A 16,067-nucleotide genomic window follows, 5' to 3' on the forward strand; every position below is an offset into this window, starting at 1 on the left:
AAACTGGATTCATATCTAAAGTTTCAAGCCTATACACATATTTACAAAAGTGTATCCATTAATACTTATAATTCTGATTTTGTAAACAGTGAAAATGAAATTCTTCATATTACTGTGTATTTTTTATTTATACATCCAAGAACAGAATTACCGTTTTAAAATATGAGGACCAAAGAGACTTGGTAGATGCGACAAAATAATAACTTTCATGTAAAAGTATCTTAAAATGTCAATGGTGGCTTACAGTATAATTTTGGAAGAAAGCGTAGAATGAAAGATAGAGGGCCTGAGAGCATGGCCTAGTGATAGAGTGCTTGCTTAGCATGTGTGAAGCCCTGGGTCCTAGCTACCACATACATAGAAAAAGCCGCAAGTGGTGCTGTGGCTCAAGTGGTAGAGCACTATCCTTGAGAAACTCCAGCGACAGTGCCCAGGCTGTGAGTTCAAGCCTTGCTATAGTTAAGCAAACTGAAGCAAAAATAAGTTAATAGATAATCAGTAATCAGGTAGAAGCTAAACATCGTTCAAAGAGAAAGAATTACAATTTTAACAAAGTAACTTGATTTATATATGAATTATGTTAAATTGTGATGAAATATTTAGAGTTTTATCTCCTCTACTCGCCTTAGAGAGAAAAAAGCTACTGAAAAGAGATGCAATAAGATGAAAATTTTCTGGTATCTAACCAAACCTTATCCTTTTTTCAAACTGATAAACTGCAATGAATTCCATATTACATTTTCTTTCTATGTTTGTTCTTACTGAATTGACCCTTTCTTGTATTCTTTCATTAATTATATAACGTCAAATCTGTATTCTAAGATCCTGGTTTCCAGTACTTTAAAAAATTTAGACTACTAAATTCTCTTCTAAAGAAAGCATCCTCAGTTTTGCTCTCTTCACCCAGGTTGACAAGAGCCCCTTGGGCATATGATCTTCATTGGCTCAGTTCATAATTACATGAACCAAAAATGTTGGCTTTGCACTGCGCAAGGTACGTATCACTATCTTTAAAAAGACTGATGAATTGTGACAATTTCACGCATATCACTAGAACACTTATAAAGAAGATTCTGTGGACAGATTATTTGTGTAAAAATAACGGAATGTTATCTAAAGAACATGGGATTAGTAGCTGAATGCTAATTTACAGAAATTGGAATCAAGGACCTACATTATAAAACCAATAATTCGTGGGACAAATAAATATAATTTATTAACTATCTACCAAGTCCTAAGCACTGGATTTAGTAAACTCATTAGACTTGGTACAATTACTGTAGCCACTCATTTCCAGAATACAGGTAAAAACAGGGTACTCAAGACAACTCAAAATGTGTACCTCTCTTTTTTTTCTTTTTTTTTTTTTGCTAGTCCTGAGCACTGTCCTTGAACTTTCTCAAGGTTAAAGCTCTACCACTTGAGTCTCAGCACCACTTTCGGCTTTTTTCTATGTATGTGGTACTGAGGAATTGAATACAGGTCTTCATGCATGCAAGGCAAGCATTCTACCACTAGGCAAAACTCCTGGCCCCAAGATGTGTACCTTTCTAATGGCAAAGGAAGGTTAAAATTCTGTTTTGGCTTACATTTTAAGGTTCTTTCTACCAAACTATAATAGCAAAGTTTAACACTACCTTGAAAATGTGATCATTAAATACACTAGCTAGCAATGTAGGTTGTTTTTAGTACACCAAAATCCTCGATTCAAATTCACCCACCTTGCTTCTTTTCACAGTTGACTGCACAACCTAAAATAAGCTGGAGCAACCTCCCAAGCTCCACAGAATCTGAACATTCAGTTATTCTGTTTAAATCAGGGATAAGTTCTTCAGATATTTGCTGCCCCAAAAACTGTGTATCAAAATAAGAAGAAATCATTTATGTTGGCTATAAGAAATTCATCATGTTTAATTATTAAAAGGAAAATGAACTAAAACCAGACTCATGAAATAACTCAGATAAATTAACAGATGACAAACCATTACACTGCTTAAATGTAACTCATAATGCCTAGGTTATCTCTCAATATTCTGAACAGCCAATTTAACAGCAATTATCTTTACTTCTGATGTATCACTATTAGAGAGGAGGTGAACTGTTTTAAGAAGCACTGAATCTGCTGCAATGAAACTTGTGCTTTTCCACTGAATACAAGTTTATACTAAACCAAATGATACCTACAATATTCTGTATTTGATAAACAAATAGTTGTAATGTGACCAATTAATATTTTTTCAAATGAACAATAAATCCAATAAATGTTTCCTGCCCTTATTTTTTCCTTTTAGTTAAGCTTATTAAAAAGTTTATTGGGGGGCCGGGAGTTTGGCCTAGTGGTAGAGTGCTTGCCTAGAATGCACGAAGACGGGGTTCAATTCCTCGGTACCACATACATAGAAAAAAAAAAGCCGGAAATGGTGCTGAGGCTCCAGTGGTAGAGCTTCTAGCCTTGAGAAGGTCCAAGGATAGTGCTCAGGCCCTGAGCTCAAGCCCAGGACTGGCAAAAAAAAAAAAAAAAAAAAAAAGTTTATTGGCACTGAAGGTTCAGTGCATACAAATAATTGAAAATTTTCAGAGTAGCAAATTGTTTTCCAAGAAATTCTTATTTTAATTGTATCTTTAAAGACAAACAAGAAATAAAAATTTCCTAATAGCTGGGTGCTGGTGGCTCATGCCTGCAATCCTAGCTACTAGTAGGCTTAGATCTGTGTTCAAAGACAGTCCATAAGACTCAGCTCCAATTAACCACCAGAAAAGTAGAAGCTGTGCTATATAGCTCAAGAGGTAGGGTGCTGGTCTTGAGCTTGAAGAGCTCAGGGATAGTGCCTAGGTCCAGAGTTCAAGTCCCACAACTGACCAAAAACAATTTTCTAATAGCAAATTCTGCTGAAAAGCTCACAAGTAAAAAAATTAGATATTATATTTAAGAAAACAATCTAGTAACATTTTTTGTTTACAAATCCAGTATACTATAGTTTCAAGCCTAGCATTTTATCTAAAGTTGAGTGCATTAAAAATGGCAATAATATACCTTAACTGGAAATTATATTCCAAAAAATGTTATAAACAAAAATTCAAGTAATTTTACATCAATATAAATATTCAAAGCATTTCTTATTTTTATGTTAAGACATATTTTTCATACCTCATGGTAATAACTCATTATTCGTTGGAGAACCTTCTTTAAGTTACTAGCCTAGTATGAACAAACAGAATTAAAACAATCAATTTCATACTAACAACAAGAGAAATTTATACCAAGATGAATAAAAGCTTTCCTTAATAAAAATAACAAAAAATTATAGTAAGTTCTTCAACAAAGATAAAGAAAAACAGTGTGCAATATACAGATTATTAAAAATTCAAAATACATTAAGTAAAAAATTTATCAAGAAATAAATGGATTTAAAAAACAATATAATGGTTAGAGATCTAAGGCCTCACTCCTTTGTAACTGACAGAATATACTTTAAAACTGATTTAAAATATATACACAGGTTTATTAACAAATTAGCCATAAATGTAGGACTGCAGGACATTAAAAGAATTCTAAAAGTAAAATCTATGGTACATGCTCATTCATTAACACACCCTTGTCTGAAAGACTAACCATGTGTTTGTTAATGAAAATGTTCTATATCTACTCATTTGCATGTCAAAATCCATATTATACATACTACACATACATGCCAAAACTCACACTGAATATATACATTTCAAAATTTATACTATATATATATATATATACAATAGCACATTGCAATTTTTGTTAAAATGGTTTAGTTGCACAAAATGCTAATCTTGGGACTACTTTTTTATCCCCATTCACTATGTGTACCTTTATTCTCCAGTTGTCACCCACATCTTCTTTAACTCGGCTTAACCAAGATTCATCAAACCAAGCTACATCACTAAAACAAAAACAGGAATGCCAACTATTAAAATGTTCTTATTACATGAGGAATATCAACTTGAATCAAGAAAGTTACACATGGCTTAAGGTCTATCCTAAATAAGAGCAGAAAATATTCAAATAAGTCCACTAACTTCTTTTGTGATTCTGATGAGTTAATGTCCCATACCAAGTTCTTTATATCATTAATACCTTCAATTTTACCATTATTTACTGATTTAATACTAGGTAGCCTGTTAGCAGGAAAAATCTAAAAGTACCAACCTTGAAGGACTGAAAAGAAAATCAGGCATGGCAGTACACCTGTAACCCCAGCCCCTTGGAAGGTGAAGACTAATAAGATTATGGTTCAAGGCATCTAATCATCTCTGTAATCTCAACTTTGTTTCAGTACTGGGCAATCCCAGGTAGAAAAATTCAAGACCTTGTCTGAAAGACAACTAAAGGAAAAATGGACTGGGGATAGGCCTGAGTTCAAACCCAGAAAGACTCTTATTGAATATTTACTAGTATCGAACATTCTCCTAAATGTCTTTCCATATTATTTCATTCACATATTATAGAAACTTGGCAAAAGGTACATTACTACCTTTAATATTCCTATTAAGTAGAAAGAAGGTGAGAGTCTAAGTAATATGCCCATGTGGTATTAGTACATGGAAAAGACCCAAACAAATCTGATTATACATAAGTGGAATTATTTTCACTGAGAAATCCACAAAAATAAGCCCTTAAAAATAATGCCTCTGCGGCTGGGAGTTTGGCCCAGTGGTAGAGTGCTTGCCTAGCATGCATGAAGATCCGGGTTTGATTCCTCGGTATCACATACATAGCAAAAAGCCAGAAGTGATGCTGAGTCTCAACTGGTAGAGCTCTAGCCTTGAGAAAATCCAAGGACAGTGCTCAGGCCCTGAGCTCAAGCCCAGGACTGGCAAATAATAAAATAATAATAATAATAATAATAATAATAATAATAATAATGCCTCTGCTGGGCACTGGTGGCTGTAATCTTGTAACCCTAGCTATTCAGGGGGCTGACATCTGAGAACTGTGGTTCAAAGCCAATCTGGGCAGGAAAGTCTATGAAACTCTTATTTCCAATAAAACTACTCAGAGAAAGCTGAAAGTTGTACTGTGGCTCAAGTGGTAGAGTGCTAGCCTTAAGCAAAAGCAGTGCAGGAACAATGCCCAGGCCTTGAGTTCAAGCCCCAGCACCGGCAAATAATAATAATAAATAATAATAATAATACTTCTGAATTTTAATTAAAAGCAAAGTCCTATTCTTAATGCTAAAGACAAATAACTGATGTATAAAAACATTGTTTAATTTTTTATTAACTAGTTTAACTGAATTTTATTGTCAAGGTGATATAGAGGGGTTACAGTTACAAACGTAAGGTAAAGAGTACATTTCCTGTAGAACATTATTACCTCCTCCACATTTTTCTCCCACTTTTACTCCCCCTGAATCACTTTCCTCAAGTTGTAAAGTTCATTTCCAACATATTGTCCTGAGAGTATCGCTATTGCATTGGTTCTTTATCCTCTGTCTCACGATTGTGTTCTCCCTTCCCTAATTCAAATAAACATACCTACAATACACAGGGTACTAAAATCAAATACAACAGAGGATAACTGTATTTCATGAAGTTTTGAAGAAAAACATTTGACTATATATAAAAAGCTGTATTAATAGATTTGGATGCCTGCTCTAAGAAAAGTCTTGAGGTTGAGGGGGATTAATATGAGAATGACTAATTTTTTCATATATTTTATTGTAATTAATAAAAGGGTTACATTATATTCACCAGATAGAAGGTGCATTACTTTACAAACATTGATACCCTTTTCATGTCTTGGCCCCCATTTCCCTTCCCCCACCCCCAACCCCTCATCTTGTTTTTCCCCCTTCCCTATCCTATTTCAAATAACCAAATAAACATTTATACAATATATCAGATAACAAGGTAAGATACTGTAACAATATGAGATAACCAAGGAACAGCAAAAGAGATGAGAGATAACATAGTATATTAAGGACAGCAATCACTCATTATAAGGCTTTTGTTTCTATATCCTGGAGGGTCCTTTCATTTAGCAGAAAATGACTAATTTTTTTAATTGGTCATGGGGCTTGAACTGTGGGCCTGGGCATTGTCCCAGCTCAAGGCTAGCACTCTACCAATTGAATCACAACACCACTTCTGGTTTTCTGGTGGTTAACTGGAGGAGAAGAGTCTCACAGATTTTCATGCGCGGGCTGGCTTTGAAACATGATTCTCAGATCTCAGCCTTCTGAGTAGCCAGGATTACAGGTGTGAGCCACCAGCCCTCAGCTTTATTATTCTGACTCAGAGAAAAGAAATGAAGAGCTCAAATAAAGAAGCCTGTGACAAATGTTCTAAGTTAGTCAATCTTTAAGATTATCCTTAAAGTCTTATCTAAACTTTTACTTTATCAATAAGCCACCGAAAATTAAAAAGAGGTTCTTTTCCCCCAGGTTCGATTCCTCAGTTCCACATACACAGAAAAAGCCGGAAGTGGTGTTGAGGCTCAAGTGATAGAACTTGAGAAAGTCCAAGGACAGTGCTCAGGCCCTGAGCTCAAGCCCAGGACTGGTAAAAAAAAAAAAAAAAAAAAAAGAGGTTCTTTTCCAAAGTGATTTCTTAAACCTAAAACTGTAAGTGGGAACTACAACACAATGCTCAGCTTTTCTAAAAATCATTCTAATATCACTATGGCTACAGTAACCAAAATTTTTCATTTGTCATTTGCAACTGTGTTTAGTTTTTCTCTGATGCTAAAATTACTGAAACAATTCAGCTTAATGTAAAAGTGATGTGACTGCTAACTAGGTATGCATATACCTAAAATTAACTAATGAGTCACATTTGTCAAAGGAGCTTTGTGCTCAAGTATTTTATCCTGGAAGCTTTGGAGTGAGATTGGCCTCTTCAATACCTCTCTTAAGTCTTCTAGTCTCCAGACTCATGAGACAACTAATTTTATTGTTTGAAGCCAGTTATTCACTTTGTGACAGCACCCCTAGGAAACTAGTGCAGTCTTAGGAAAAGTTATTTCCCATGTGCATAATAAGAGCTTCTCCACACATTTTAAAAAGAGAGGAACATATTATATGTTCAAACTAAAGATAATTTTAAAATAAAGAATCCTATCAATAACTCCATAACTCTCCAAGTCTAAAGTCTTAAAACTCAGAAAACACTTTTTCAAAATTTTGTCATTTAGACGCCTATCTGTCTCAGATAAACTAAGAATGATTCCAAACTTTTGCTCTTCTTTTTCTTCTTCAGTGACGACTTTTGATGTGATTTGATGTGAAGCATTTGTTATCAACAGAAACATATAAAGTGCTTTGAGATGTTCAAAAACATGGTAAAATTGGCCTTTTAAACAGAATTATGAAACTCTGATCTAATTATGGGAAAATGTACTATTTAAGTCTCAGTATCCAGAATATAGACTTCTGAAAAGCTCCAAAATTAGAAAGAGACTGAAAAAGAGAAATTCAAAGTGGCCCGTGAACAATAAGGAAACTGAGGTGTCTAAGACCATATGAAAACAGGCCAATGAACGGAGAAGGGGAAAGAGTGGGGAGACAGAAAGAGACAGTGACTGATTTAGATGCAATTTTAGAACACTGTTCACTTGTTTTAATGAGAAAAGCTTTCGAATTGGTGGATTTTTTTCCCTATGGAAAATTAGAATACTAAAGAGAAAAAATGAGCAGAACAAGGATTATAGGTAGATTCCAAAAGGTGTATAGAAATTGAGTTATTAATGAAAAATAGTATTCAAATAGCATCTACAAAATACTCTCAAACACATCAAGGACAGTGGTAGAAATAACAAGACATATGACATCATAGTAAAATTTGCTCTGTTCTATTGTCTTACAGGATAAAGCTATGATCAGTACCTACAGAAATGACATCTTCAGTGTTACTGCTGAACCAAAGGAACATATACCAGAATTACTGTATACCAACCACTTTGCACTGAAAAGAGGCAAGGTTCCAAATCTAACAACAAAATGCAAGGATGATTTCCCCAAATCATCAAGAAAGTAACAGATTGACAATACTTGACTCTGACCAAGTATGTAATTTATTTATTTGTTTGTTTGCTTGTGCTGCTCGTAGGGTTTGAAGTCAGGGTATGAACATTGTACCTGAGTTTTTTAGTTCAAGGCTGTTGTGCTCTACCACTTGAGCCACAGCTCCACTTCCAACTTTTTGGAGTGTTAATTGGAGAGAAGAGTCTCATGGACTTTCCTACCCTGGCTGGCTTCAATCTCAGCCTCTCAAGTAGCTAGCATTACAGGCATGAGTACCCAGCCAAAATATATAATTTTAAAATCAATCAGGATTTAATAAAACTTTAAGAAATACTTAAAGAAATATTTTCTTAAAGAAAGCAAGGAAATAAAATGTTTTAGAATTTAAGCTCTTCTTCCCTTCAATAAAAGGTAACATTCTGTTTGTCTTCTATGGTGTTAATTTTTTGAGTTATCTCTAAAATCTGTACATTTAAATTAGATCAGTTTGAAATAACAAATAACCAGAATTTCACTACCACTTTCAACTATTTTTCTAGGAATGTCACAGAGTTTTTGCTAACCTATAGGGTTTTGAATGTCAGTTATAGATATCTTTTACATAAGAATAGTAACAAGTAAATAGTCTGACTGTAAAACAATGAAACAGAATAGAATTCTGTTCTCAAGGTAAGCTCATATGCAGTCATCATGGCTTATTAGCACGATGGACACAGAAGTGGCCCTGTTTGTACTAATAAAAGAATACTTTACATTGTAGACTGCAATCCTAATCCATCTCACCTATTAAAAAATGCTGGATTTGGAGATTTTTTCTTTTTTTCATATATTTTTATTGTAATTAATAGAAGGGTTACATGATATTTGCCAGATAGATGGTGCATTAATTCCCATACATTGATACCTTTTCACATGTCTTGGTCCCCATTTCCCTCCCCCCCACCCCCACCCCTCATCTTGTTTTCCCCCGTTCCCCATCCAATTTCAAATAACCAAATACAAATATATACAGATATATCAGGTAACAAAGTGAGATACTGTAACAATATGAGATAACCAAGAGACAGCAAAAGAGATGAGAGATAACATAGTACCTTAAGAACAACAATCATTCATTATATAGCTTATGTTTCTATATCCTAGATATCCTTTCATTTAGCGTCCTACTATATGGCCTTTTGTATCAAGGTTTTGCTCTATTGCAGGATTTGGAGATTTTTATATAATTATATAAAATGGTTCAAGTCCAAACTGAACCAGGCTGCTGCCCTGCCTCTGATTTCATATTTCATAAAATCATTCACCATTTCATTATTGGTGGGTTAGAAATTACTATTTGAGAAATAGATTTTTGTTAATGTGGCCGTTTTTTCAAATCTGATTTTGGTTTCTGTTTGTTTTATCTGTCCTGAGGTCTAGGCACTGCCCCTAAACTTTTCTATGCTCAAGGCTGGCTCTTTAACACTTAACCACAGCACCATTTCTGGATTGTTTTGAGTAGTTTATTGGAGATAAAAACTCTCAGGAACTTTTCTGCTCCAGGCTGGCTTCAAATTGAGATATTTCAGCCTACCGAGTAGCTACAATATATAGACATGAACCACTGGTGCCCAGCTTAAACCTGGTATTTGATGCTTGAATAATCTCTAAGATAACAATGTCAGTGCATGGATACATTACAATGACCATGAGAAATCTTACAAAAATATCATTCCTTTAAACCTTATTTTTTATAGTTATTATGATTTGTGAACATGTAAACAACAAATTTAAAGTAAGATCTCTTAAATAAATAAAAACCCTGATAATTTATTTAGTTAAGGTGGACCTCTATGAACAAACAAGGAACAGTATCGCAGTAAATGGTTTTATTCTGTACTTGCAAGAATGCCATAGGACCACAGATTACTGAAAAGGAAAAATTTCAATATCCTAAAATAACACAAGTCTAAGTTTCTCCTATAGCATTGCATTTACAATTATTTTCAGAAGCGTCTGATCACTACTCACATTTGATGAAGAACTTGTGCCATGGTAACTCCATTAGTCAGCTGTTTGACATTTTGACAAGGTGAGGCAGTCTTGAATGTCTGCAGCTAAAATGACATAAAGCAAATGACCTTATTTCTTCATTAACCCCTCAGGGCTGCACTGCAGCATAAACAGAAAACAGCTAAAATCTGTCTTTTGTTGAAATGCAGACACTGCAAACACTAATGTTCATATAGCTGTGCAGTATTTATTTATATAAAGAAAACAATATTTCATAAAGTCATGCCTACAGTAAATCACACTAATGCCCTACATGAAGCAATGCTGAAAAGTACAAAGCTATGTGTGTAATTTTCTCATTTGTTCACTTTTAAGAGAATATCAGAAAAAGAACATTGAGATTACAGTATTGTTATGCTAAAATTTTATTCATATCCTTTGGTAGGAAAGTAAAGGTTAGAAACGCAGAGTCTCAAAAGAACATAGGCTCAATGGTTTCCCTCATTTGTCATAATCAGTAGAAACCTTGGGCTCTCCTAGCAGAGATTTACAATAGACCAAAACCTAGATACATAAGGCCATATAGTGTGATGCTAAATGAAAGGACCTCCATTATATAGAAACAAAAGTCATATAATGAGTGATTGTTGTCCCTAATGTACTATGTTATCTCTCATTTCTTTTGCTATCCCCTGGCTATCTCATATTGTTACAGTATTTCACCTTGTTATCTGATATACTGTATATATATATATATATATATATATATATGTATTTGGTTATTTGAAATAGGATAGGGAAGGGGGGAAAACAAAATGAGGGGTGGGGGGGGGAATAGGGACCAAGACATGAGAAAGGATATCAATGTTTGTGAAGTAATACGCCTTCTATCTGGTGAATATAATGTAACCCTTCTATTAATTACAGTAAAAAGTATATGGAAGAAAAAGAAATGCGGAGTCTAATACCACTCATAGGACTTCTGCAAACTGTCCAACATTAACTTAAGGTATGCGGAGTCAGGGTCCATCCATCTATTTAGTTTGGCTAGATGTACTGAACACTTAAAATCTCTATTTGTAAACATTTATCTACACATTAAGATGAGAAGTGGAGTCTGGAGCCAGTAGTTAATGCCTACAATTCTAGATGCTCAAAGCTGAGATCTGAGGAGCACAGTTTGAAGTTAGCTCAGGTAAGTAAGTCTATTAGACTCTTATCCCTAATTAACCTCCAAAAAGGCAGAAGTGAAGTTGTGGTTTGAATGGCAGAGTGCTAGCCTTGAGCCCCAAAGGCTCAGCACCGAAGTCCTAATGTCAGAGAGTTAACAAACAGAATCAGAGACAGACATAGATTGACATGGATTGACAGAGAGAGAGAGAGAGAGAGAGAGAGAGAGAGAGAGAGAGAGAGAGAGGGGGGGGGGGGGAGGGAGGGAGGGAGGGAGGGAGGGAGGGAGGGAGGGAGGGAGGAAGAGAGGAAGAGAGGGAGAGAGGGAGAGAGGGAGAGAGGGAGAGAGAGAGTCTGACACACACACAGAGAATATTAATCTCCAGGGCTTAGGGCATGTTCAAAAGGAAAAGTAAACATTGTAGCTCCCATTTTCCAACACTTCCTACTTACACATTAACTCGATGTATAACTTAAAAGTTATATCATTAACTTTTTACAAAACATCTGATTAGTGATTTTAAAAGAGCAATTTCCGATGCAAAGAATATAAGGCAAAGCTAGATGAAAGTATACACTGAGGCGTTGCCCCTTTGTCCATTACGCTTTAGATAAAGGTCAATTTTTCTACCCTTTATTGACATGGGTACCAAAGTGTCTTTTTTAAACTCATAAAGTAGCTGCAAAGTAAAGTTGGTAAAAATACATAATTTCATTCGACTAAACTATCCCCTTCCTTCGTAGAGCTCTCAGTTATAAAGCTCAATGAGGGAAGTGAGGCTATGGCAGTGGAGTCAGGGATAAAAGAAAATTTCATACTACTCTTTCTGAAAAGGCAAATGACTTTTTAATGAGTGGCCTAAAATGGACAAAAACAACTTCCATGAATGTCCATTACTAATCACACCATCCCGGAAAATAACAACACTCTTCTATGATGTAGAAACAGTTAACTGCCTCAATGTAAATGTTGTAGAAATTAAGAAGGTGGTTTTCATAAGTGATAGCCAATAAAAACTCAAATCTTGGACTGACTCTATATTCTCCTCTAACTCTTCCCTTCAGAAAGAGCTGTTTTGAGGTTTAAGACCTTCATAAATAATTCAGTCATTAATAATTTTCCTAAATATCTCTTTCTATTTCTCTCTCTCGCTCATGCACACACATGCACACACACATTTGTGATGTGGTGTCAACATAACTTTAAATTATATAACCCACTACATCTCAGTAAGCAAAATGATATAGTATATTGTGAGTCCACTACATTGTTTCAAGAAATAGCCAGTACTGCTAGTGGCTTTTCTCTGTGCTGGGAAAACCCAATTTACCCATTCTACTTCTTGGAATTCATCATTCCTCTATGATTAGATTAAAAATTCACCTCATATATATACAAATCTATACCTATATTATACTTAATGGTGAAATACTGGTCTTTAAGGTCAGAGCCAAGACAATTATATTTTACTACTACCCCTTTGATGCATTGCTATTCTGGGGATTCTAGTCAGTATCCTTCTTACGGATAGAGCAACAACAGGTCAGACAAGGGACCTGATGCCAAACAGTACACTGGAAAAGATGTTAAGTGTTATGGATATGGCTGCAATAAATATATAACATGTTAAATTTCCATAGAAGTAAGTAACAGGTCATTCTTTCAGGAAGGGTTGTCACAGAGTCTCTGATCTGAAAGGCAACAATCAGACTCCAGACCTGAATGGTGAGAAACTACCAGCCACTGTAAAAAATTAGATGAGTATTTGCTGGAAAGATGTTAAAACTGCAAGGTGTGTGCAATTTTTTTTAAAAAAGCATGGTAGCAATGACATGTATTGAGTGAAAATAAAGTGGAGAAACAATACAGTGGCTTAGGAAAGGAGAGAGAAGTGAAGAAGAGAATGTTGAGAGGAAGACTAGGAGGAAGATAAAGAAGACAGAGGAGACAGTGAAATTCACTGAAAATAGTCATAGAAAGGAAAGAAAAACCAAAAGATGCAAAGAAACAATGACAGAAAACTATTTCAGGAAGGATATACCAAGTAATATTTGAATTGCTTACTGGATCTGGCTATCTGCTAATGAAATGAAAGCCTTAGAGGGAAAAAAATGAGATTAGCTGAGGAGATAAGTAAAACTGTAAGACAGATAATGGGTAAATACTTAAACTTCACTGGGAGGGAAAGGGAAAAACCCAAGTGGTTTTAAGGAGTAGACAGGGGGTTGGCTCTTTGTTCTTTCATAAAATGAGGCATGTAAAGAAAAAGAAGCCAACTGAAAGATGTAAATACAGAAAGGGGGACTTATGATAGAGAGCTAGAAGGTATGGAATCTTAAAAGCCTGAGCAAAAGACCAGAAGGGAAAGACCAGGAGAAACGCAGCAACAGTCTCTAGTAAAAAGTTCTGGCCACAGTTAGGTAGGAGGGATTAACAAGAGCTTATTCACCAAGCTGGGTGGTGGTATGAGAAAAGGCATGTTTGGCAACAGGGCATGAGTGGAGGCTATGGTTGGTTCTGTCATTCCATTTCCTCCATACAACAACCTGGGAGAAGACTGCATAAACAAAATAACTCATTTTTCTCTGTCATCTATGTTTCTTATTTGGATTTTTTTTCCAGATTTCATAGAAGTTTGCCTTCCCTTGTAATTGTAAAACCTATGGCACTCCTACTAAAACTGATTCATGCAACCCAAAATTGCATATATGAAATTCATATATGCAGCCATCAAAGTCAGTAAAAATTGGCTAAAAGAAAGCATAACATCATATAAGATTTTTTATTAATAGCACAACACATTTCAAGGAAATCCTGTACTCTACCACCTCACAATTAGATCAATGACATCATAAAGACTAAGTTGGCCATTTCAGTCAGATGATGTTTAGAGCACAGTAGAACAGACTAGGGTACACTCTCTAATTATCCACTTGTTTAACAAAACAGATCATTAAAAGAAATGTTGCCTTGTTTCCTGACAGTGTTAAATACAGCTTCTAAACACCAGTACCTATTTTAAATGAAAATATAAATTAACTGCTAATTGCTTTTGACTCAGAAACCCTAGATTCCACTTAGCTACTGTCTTTCAAAATGTAAAAATTGCTTTTAAGTTGCAGTCATTTCCAATAGACTTCACACACTCCCAGATTTCTCATTCTTTGGAATGATCGGCGTAGGGAAGATTGCTAGAGAACCTTCATCGACGATCAAATGCTCCGAATCCAGTCCGTTTACATTCCATTGTGCACACACTCTCCTACACACAACTGGTTTGAGGGTAAGCATCAGGAACCTTTTGGGCCATCGAGCACCCTTCTTGCCCAGTGCTAGTTAGGAACCACACCTGGACGCCAGACCCTCGGATATTTAACTCACTGGGGGGAGAAGGGGGGAAGTGCGGAACCAAACCAACCAAACACAAACCCTAAATATGAAAAATCATGGGACACAGCCTGCCTGTTCAAATCCAGCACACATAACACAACTCTCTGCGACTAAGATTTCCCAAGTCCTTTACAGAAACCAACAACAACAAAAACAAGACAAAAAAAAAAAAAAAAAAAAAAAACGCTATTGGAGGGAGTAGGGGATGGCAGCAATAAGGAAAAGGAATTCTCATCCCAAGACAGTTTCTCCACCCAGGAAGACAGGTGCACAGATCTACAAAACCAGAGGCCACCTCCTGACGAGGTGTCTGTCTGGGGGTGAGAGGAGGGGGGGACGCAAAGGTCTCCCCTATGGAAAGGGTCTATCACAGATGGATGGGGAGAGACCGCAGTCCGGACAATTCAAGGGTTAGGTAGGGGCAGAAAGGGGTCAGTGAGAGACCGGGAACGGGATGGACGCTGGACGCCTGGCTCCCGCCACAGCTGCGACGGACGAGAGCCAGGCTCCACCCGGCGGGGACCCGGTCCCCACCACCCCAGGCGCTCCCCGGCCCCCCGCTCACACCTCCGCACGCGCGTCCTCCGCCTCCGGGACACCCCCCCTCCTCCTCCCGCCCCGGCTCCCGGCCCCGGGTCGCGGGTCAGGTGAGCTCCGGCTCCCCGCCCCGAGCCTCGGGGTCCCCACGCACTCACCCAGATGATGAGGCTGTCGCAGAGCGGCAGCTCGGACAGCGGCGGGGCCTCCTCCATGGCCGGGGACGCCTTGGACGCGGCCGCTGACTCTGAAGCCTCCCTCTTCCCCGGCTGCTCCCACAGCCGGCGTCGACCAGCCGCTCCCCCGCCAGGAGAGCTCGGGGGCGAGCCAGGCCCAGCGCCCGCGCCGCTCACGCGCAAAAATCTCACGCTGCCGACGTCGCCAGCGTAGCCTCCACCTCGTCCGCCCCCTCCCCAGTCTGGGTCCCCGCCGCTGCCGCCACTGCCGCCGCCGCGCCGAGGACACCTGAGCCCCTCCCCCTGCCCCGCCCCTCCCCCCACCCCGCTCGGCACACCTCGGAACCCCCCCGCCCCCCCCCCCCGCCGCTCTGAGTGACCTGTATGAGCACCAGTCACAAAGAAGGTGGGTCACGGCGAAGGGCGGGAAGAACGGGGGCGAGGTCCAGCAGGAGAAGGTGATGATTGGATGCGCCCTCGTAGGCTCTGACCAATCAGAGACAAGCCGGAGCCTCCCGGAGCCAGTAGGGGGGTTTATGACCTGGCAGGTGTAAGGGCGGGGGGCGGGGATTGCGCCGGCGGGACCAGCGGGCGCGCGCGTGCGCAGTGAGGATGGGCCGGAGGAAGTGGTGTGGCCCGGGCAGCCCAAGCGTCCGCGTTTACCCCTGCCCCTCGCCTGCGGGCTCTGGATAACACACGTCTCACCTGCGGAGAGCCACACCCCGTGTCCATCTGGCTTTGGAGATGGAGTGTTCCCACGAATTTGTACTTATTTTTCATAAAACCCCCTTGAAGCAGGAGCTGCTT

General features: G+C 38.0%; 1 protein-coding gene across 2 annotated transcripts in view; it reads right to left on the reverse strand.

Annotated features, from left to right (window-relative positions):
• Hook1 (hook microtubule tethering protein 1) overlaps nt 1-15,518 on the reverse strand; it is a 47,654-nt gene extending 32,136 nt beyond the window's left edge. For both annotated transcript variants that reach the window (XM_090334735.1, XM_090334736.1), the window contains exons 1-5: nt 15,243-15,518; nt 10,005-10,090; nt 3,842-3,914; nt 3,149-3,199; nt 1,722-1,854 (exon numbers count right to left, since the gene is read on the reverse strand). In XM_090334735.1, coding sequence (XP_090190861.1) covers nt 1,722-1,854; nt 3,149-3,199; nt 3,842-3,914; nt 10,005-10,090; nt 15,243-15,299 — 400 coding nt within the window. In that variant the 5' untranslated portion in view covers nt 15,300-15,518. The remainder of the gene's footprint in view (nt 1-1,721; nt 1,855-3,148; nt 3,200-3,841; nt 3,915-10,004; nt 10,091-15,242) is intronic.
• Nucleotides 15,519-16,067: the final 549 nt, after the last annotated feature.

Source organism: Megascapheus bottae, chromosome 6 (genome assembly GCF_031878675.1).
Source record: "Megascapheus bottae isolate mThoBot1 chromosome 6, mThoBot2.hap1, whole genome shotgun sequence".
NCBI lineage: Eukaryota > Metazoa > Chordata > Mammalia > Rodentia > Geomyidae > Megascapheus > Megascapheus bottae.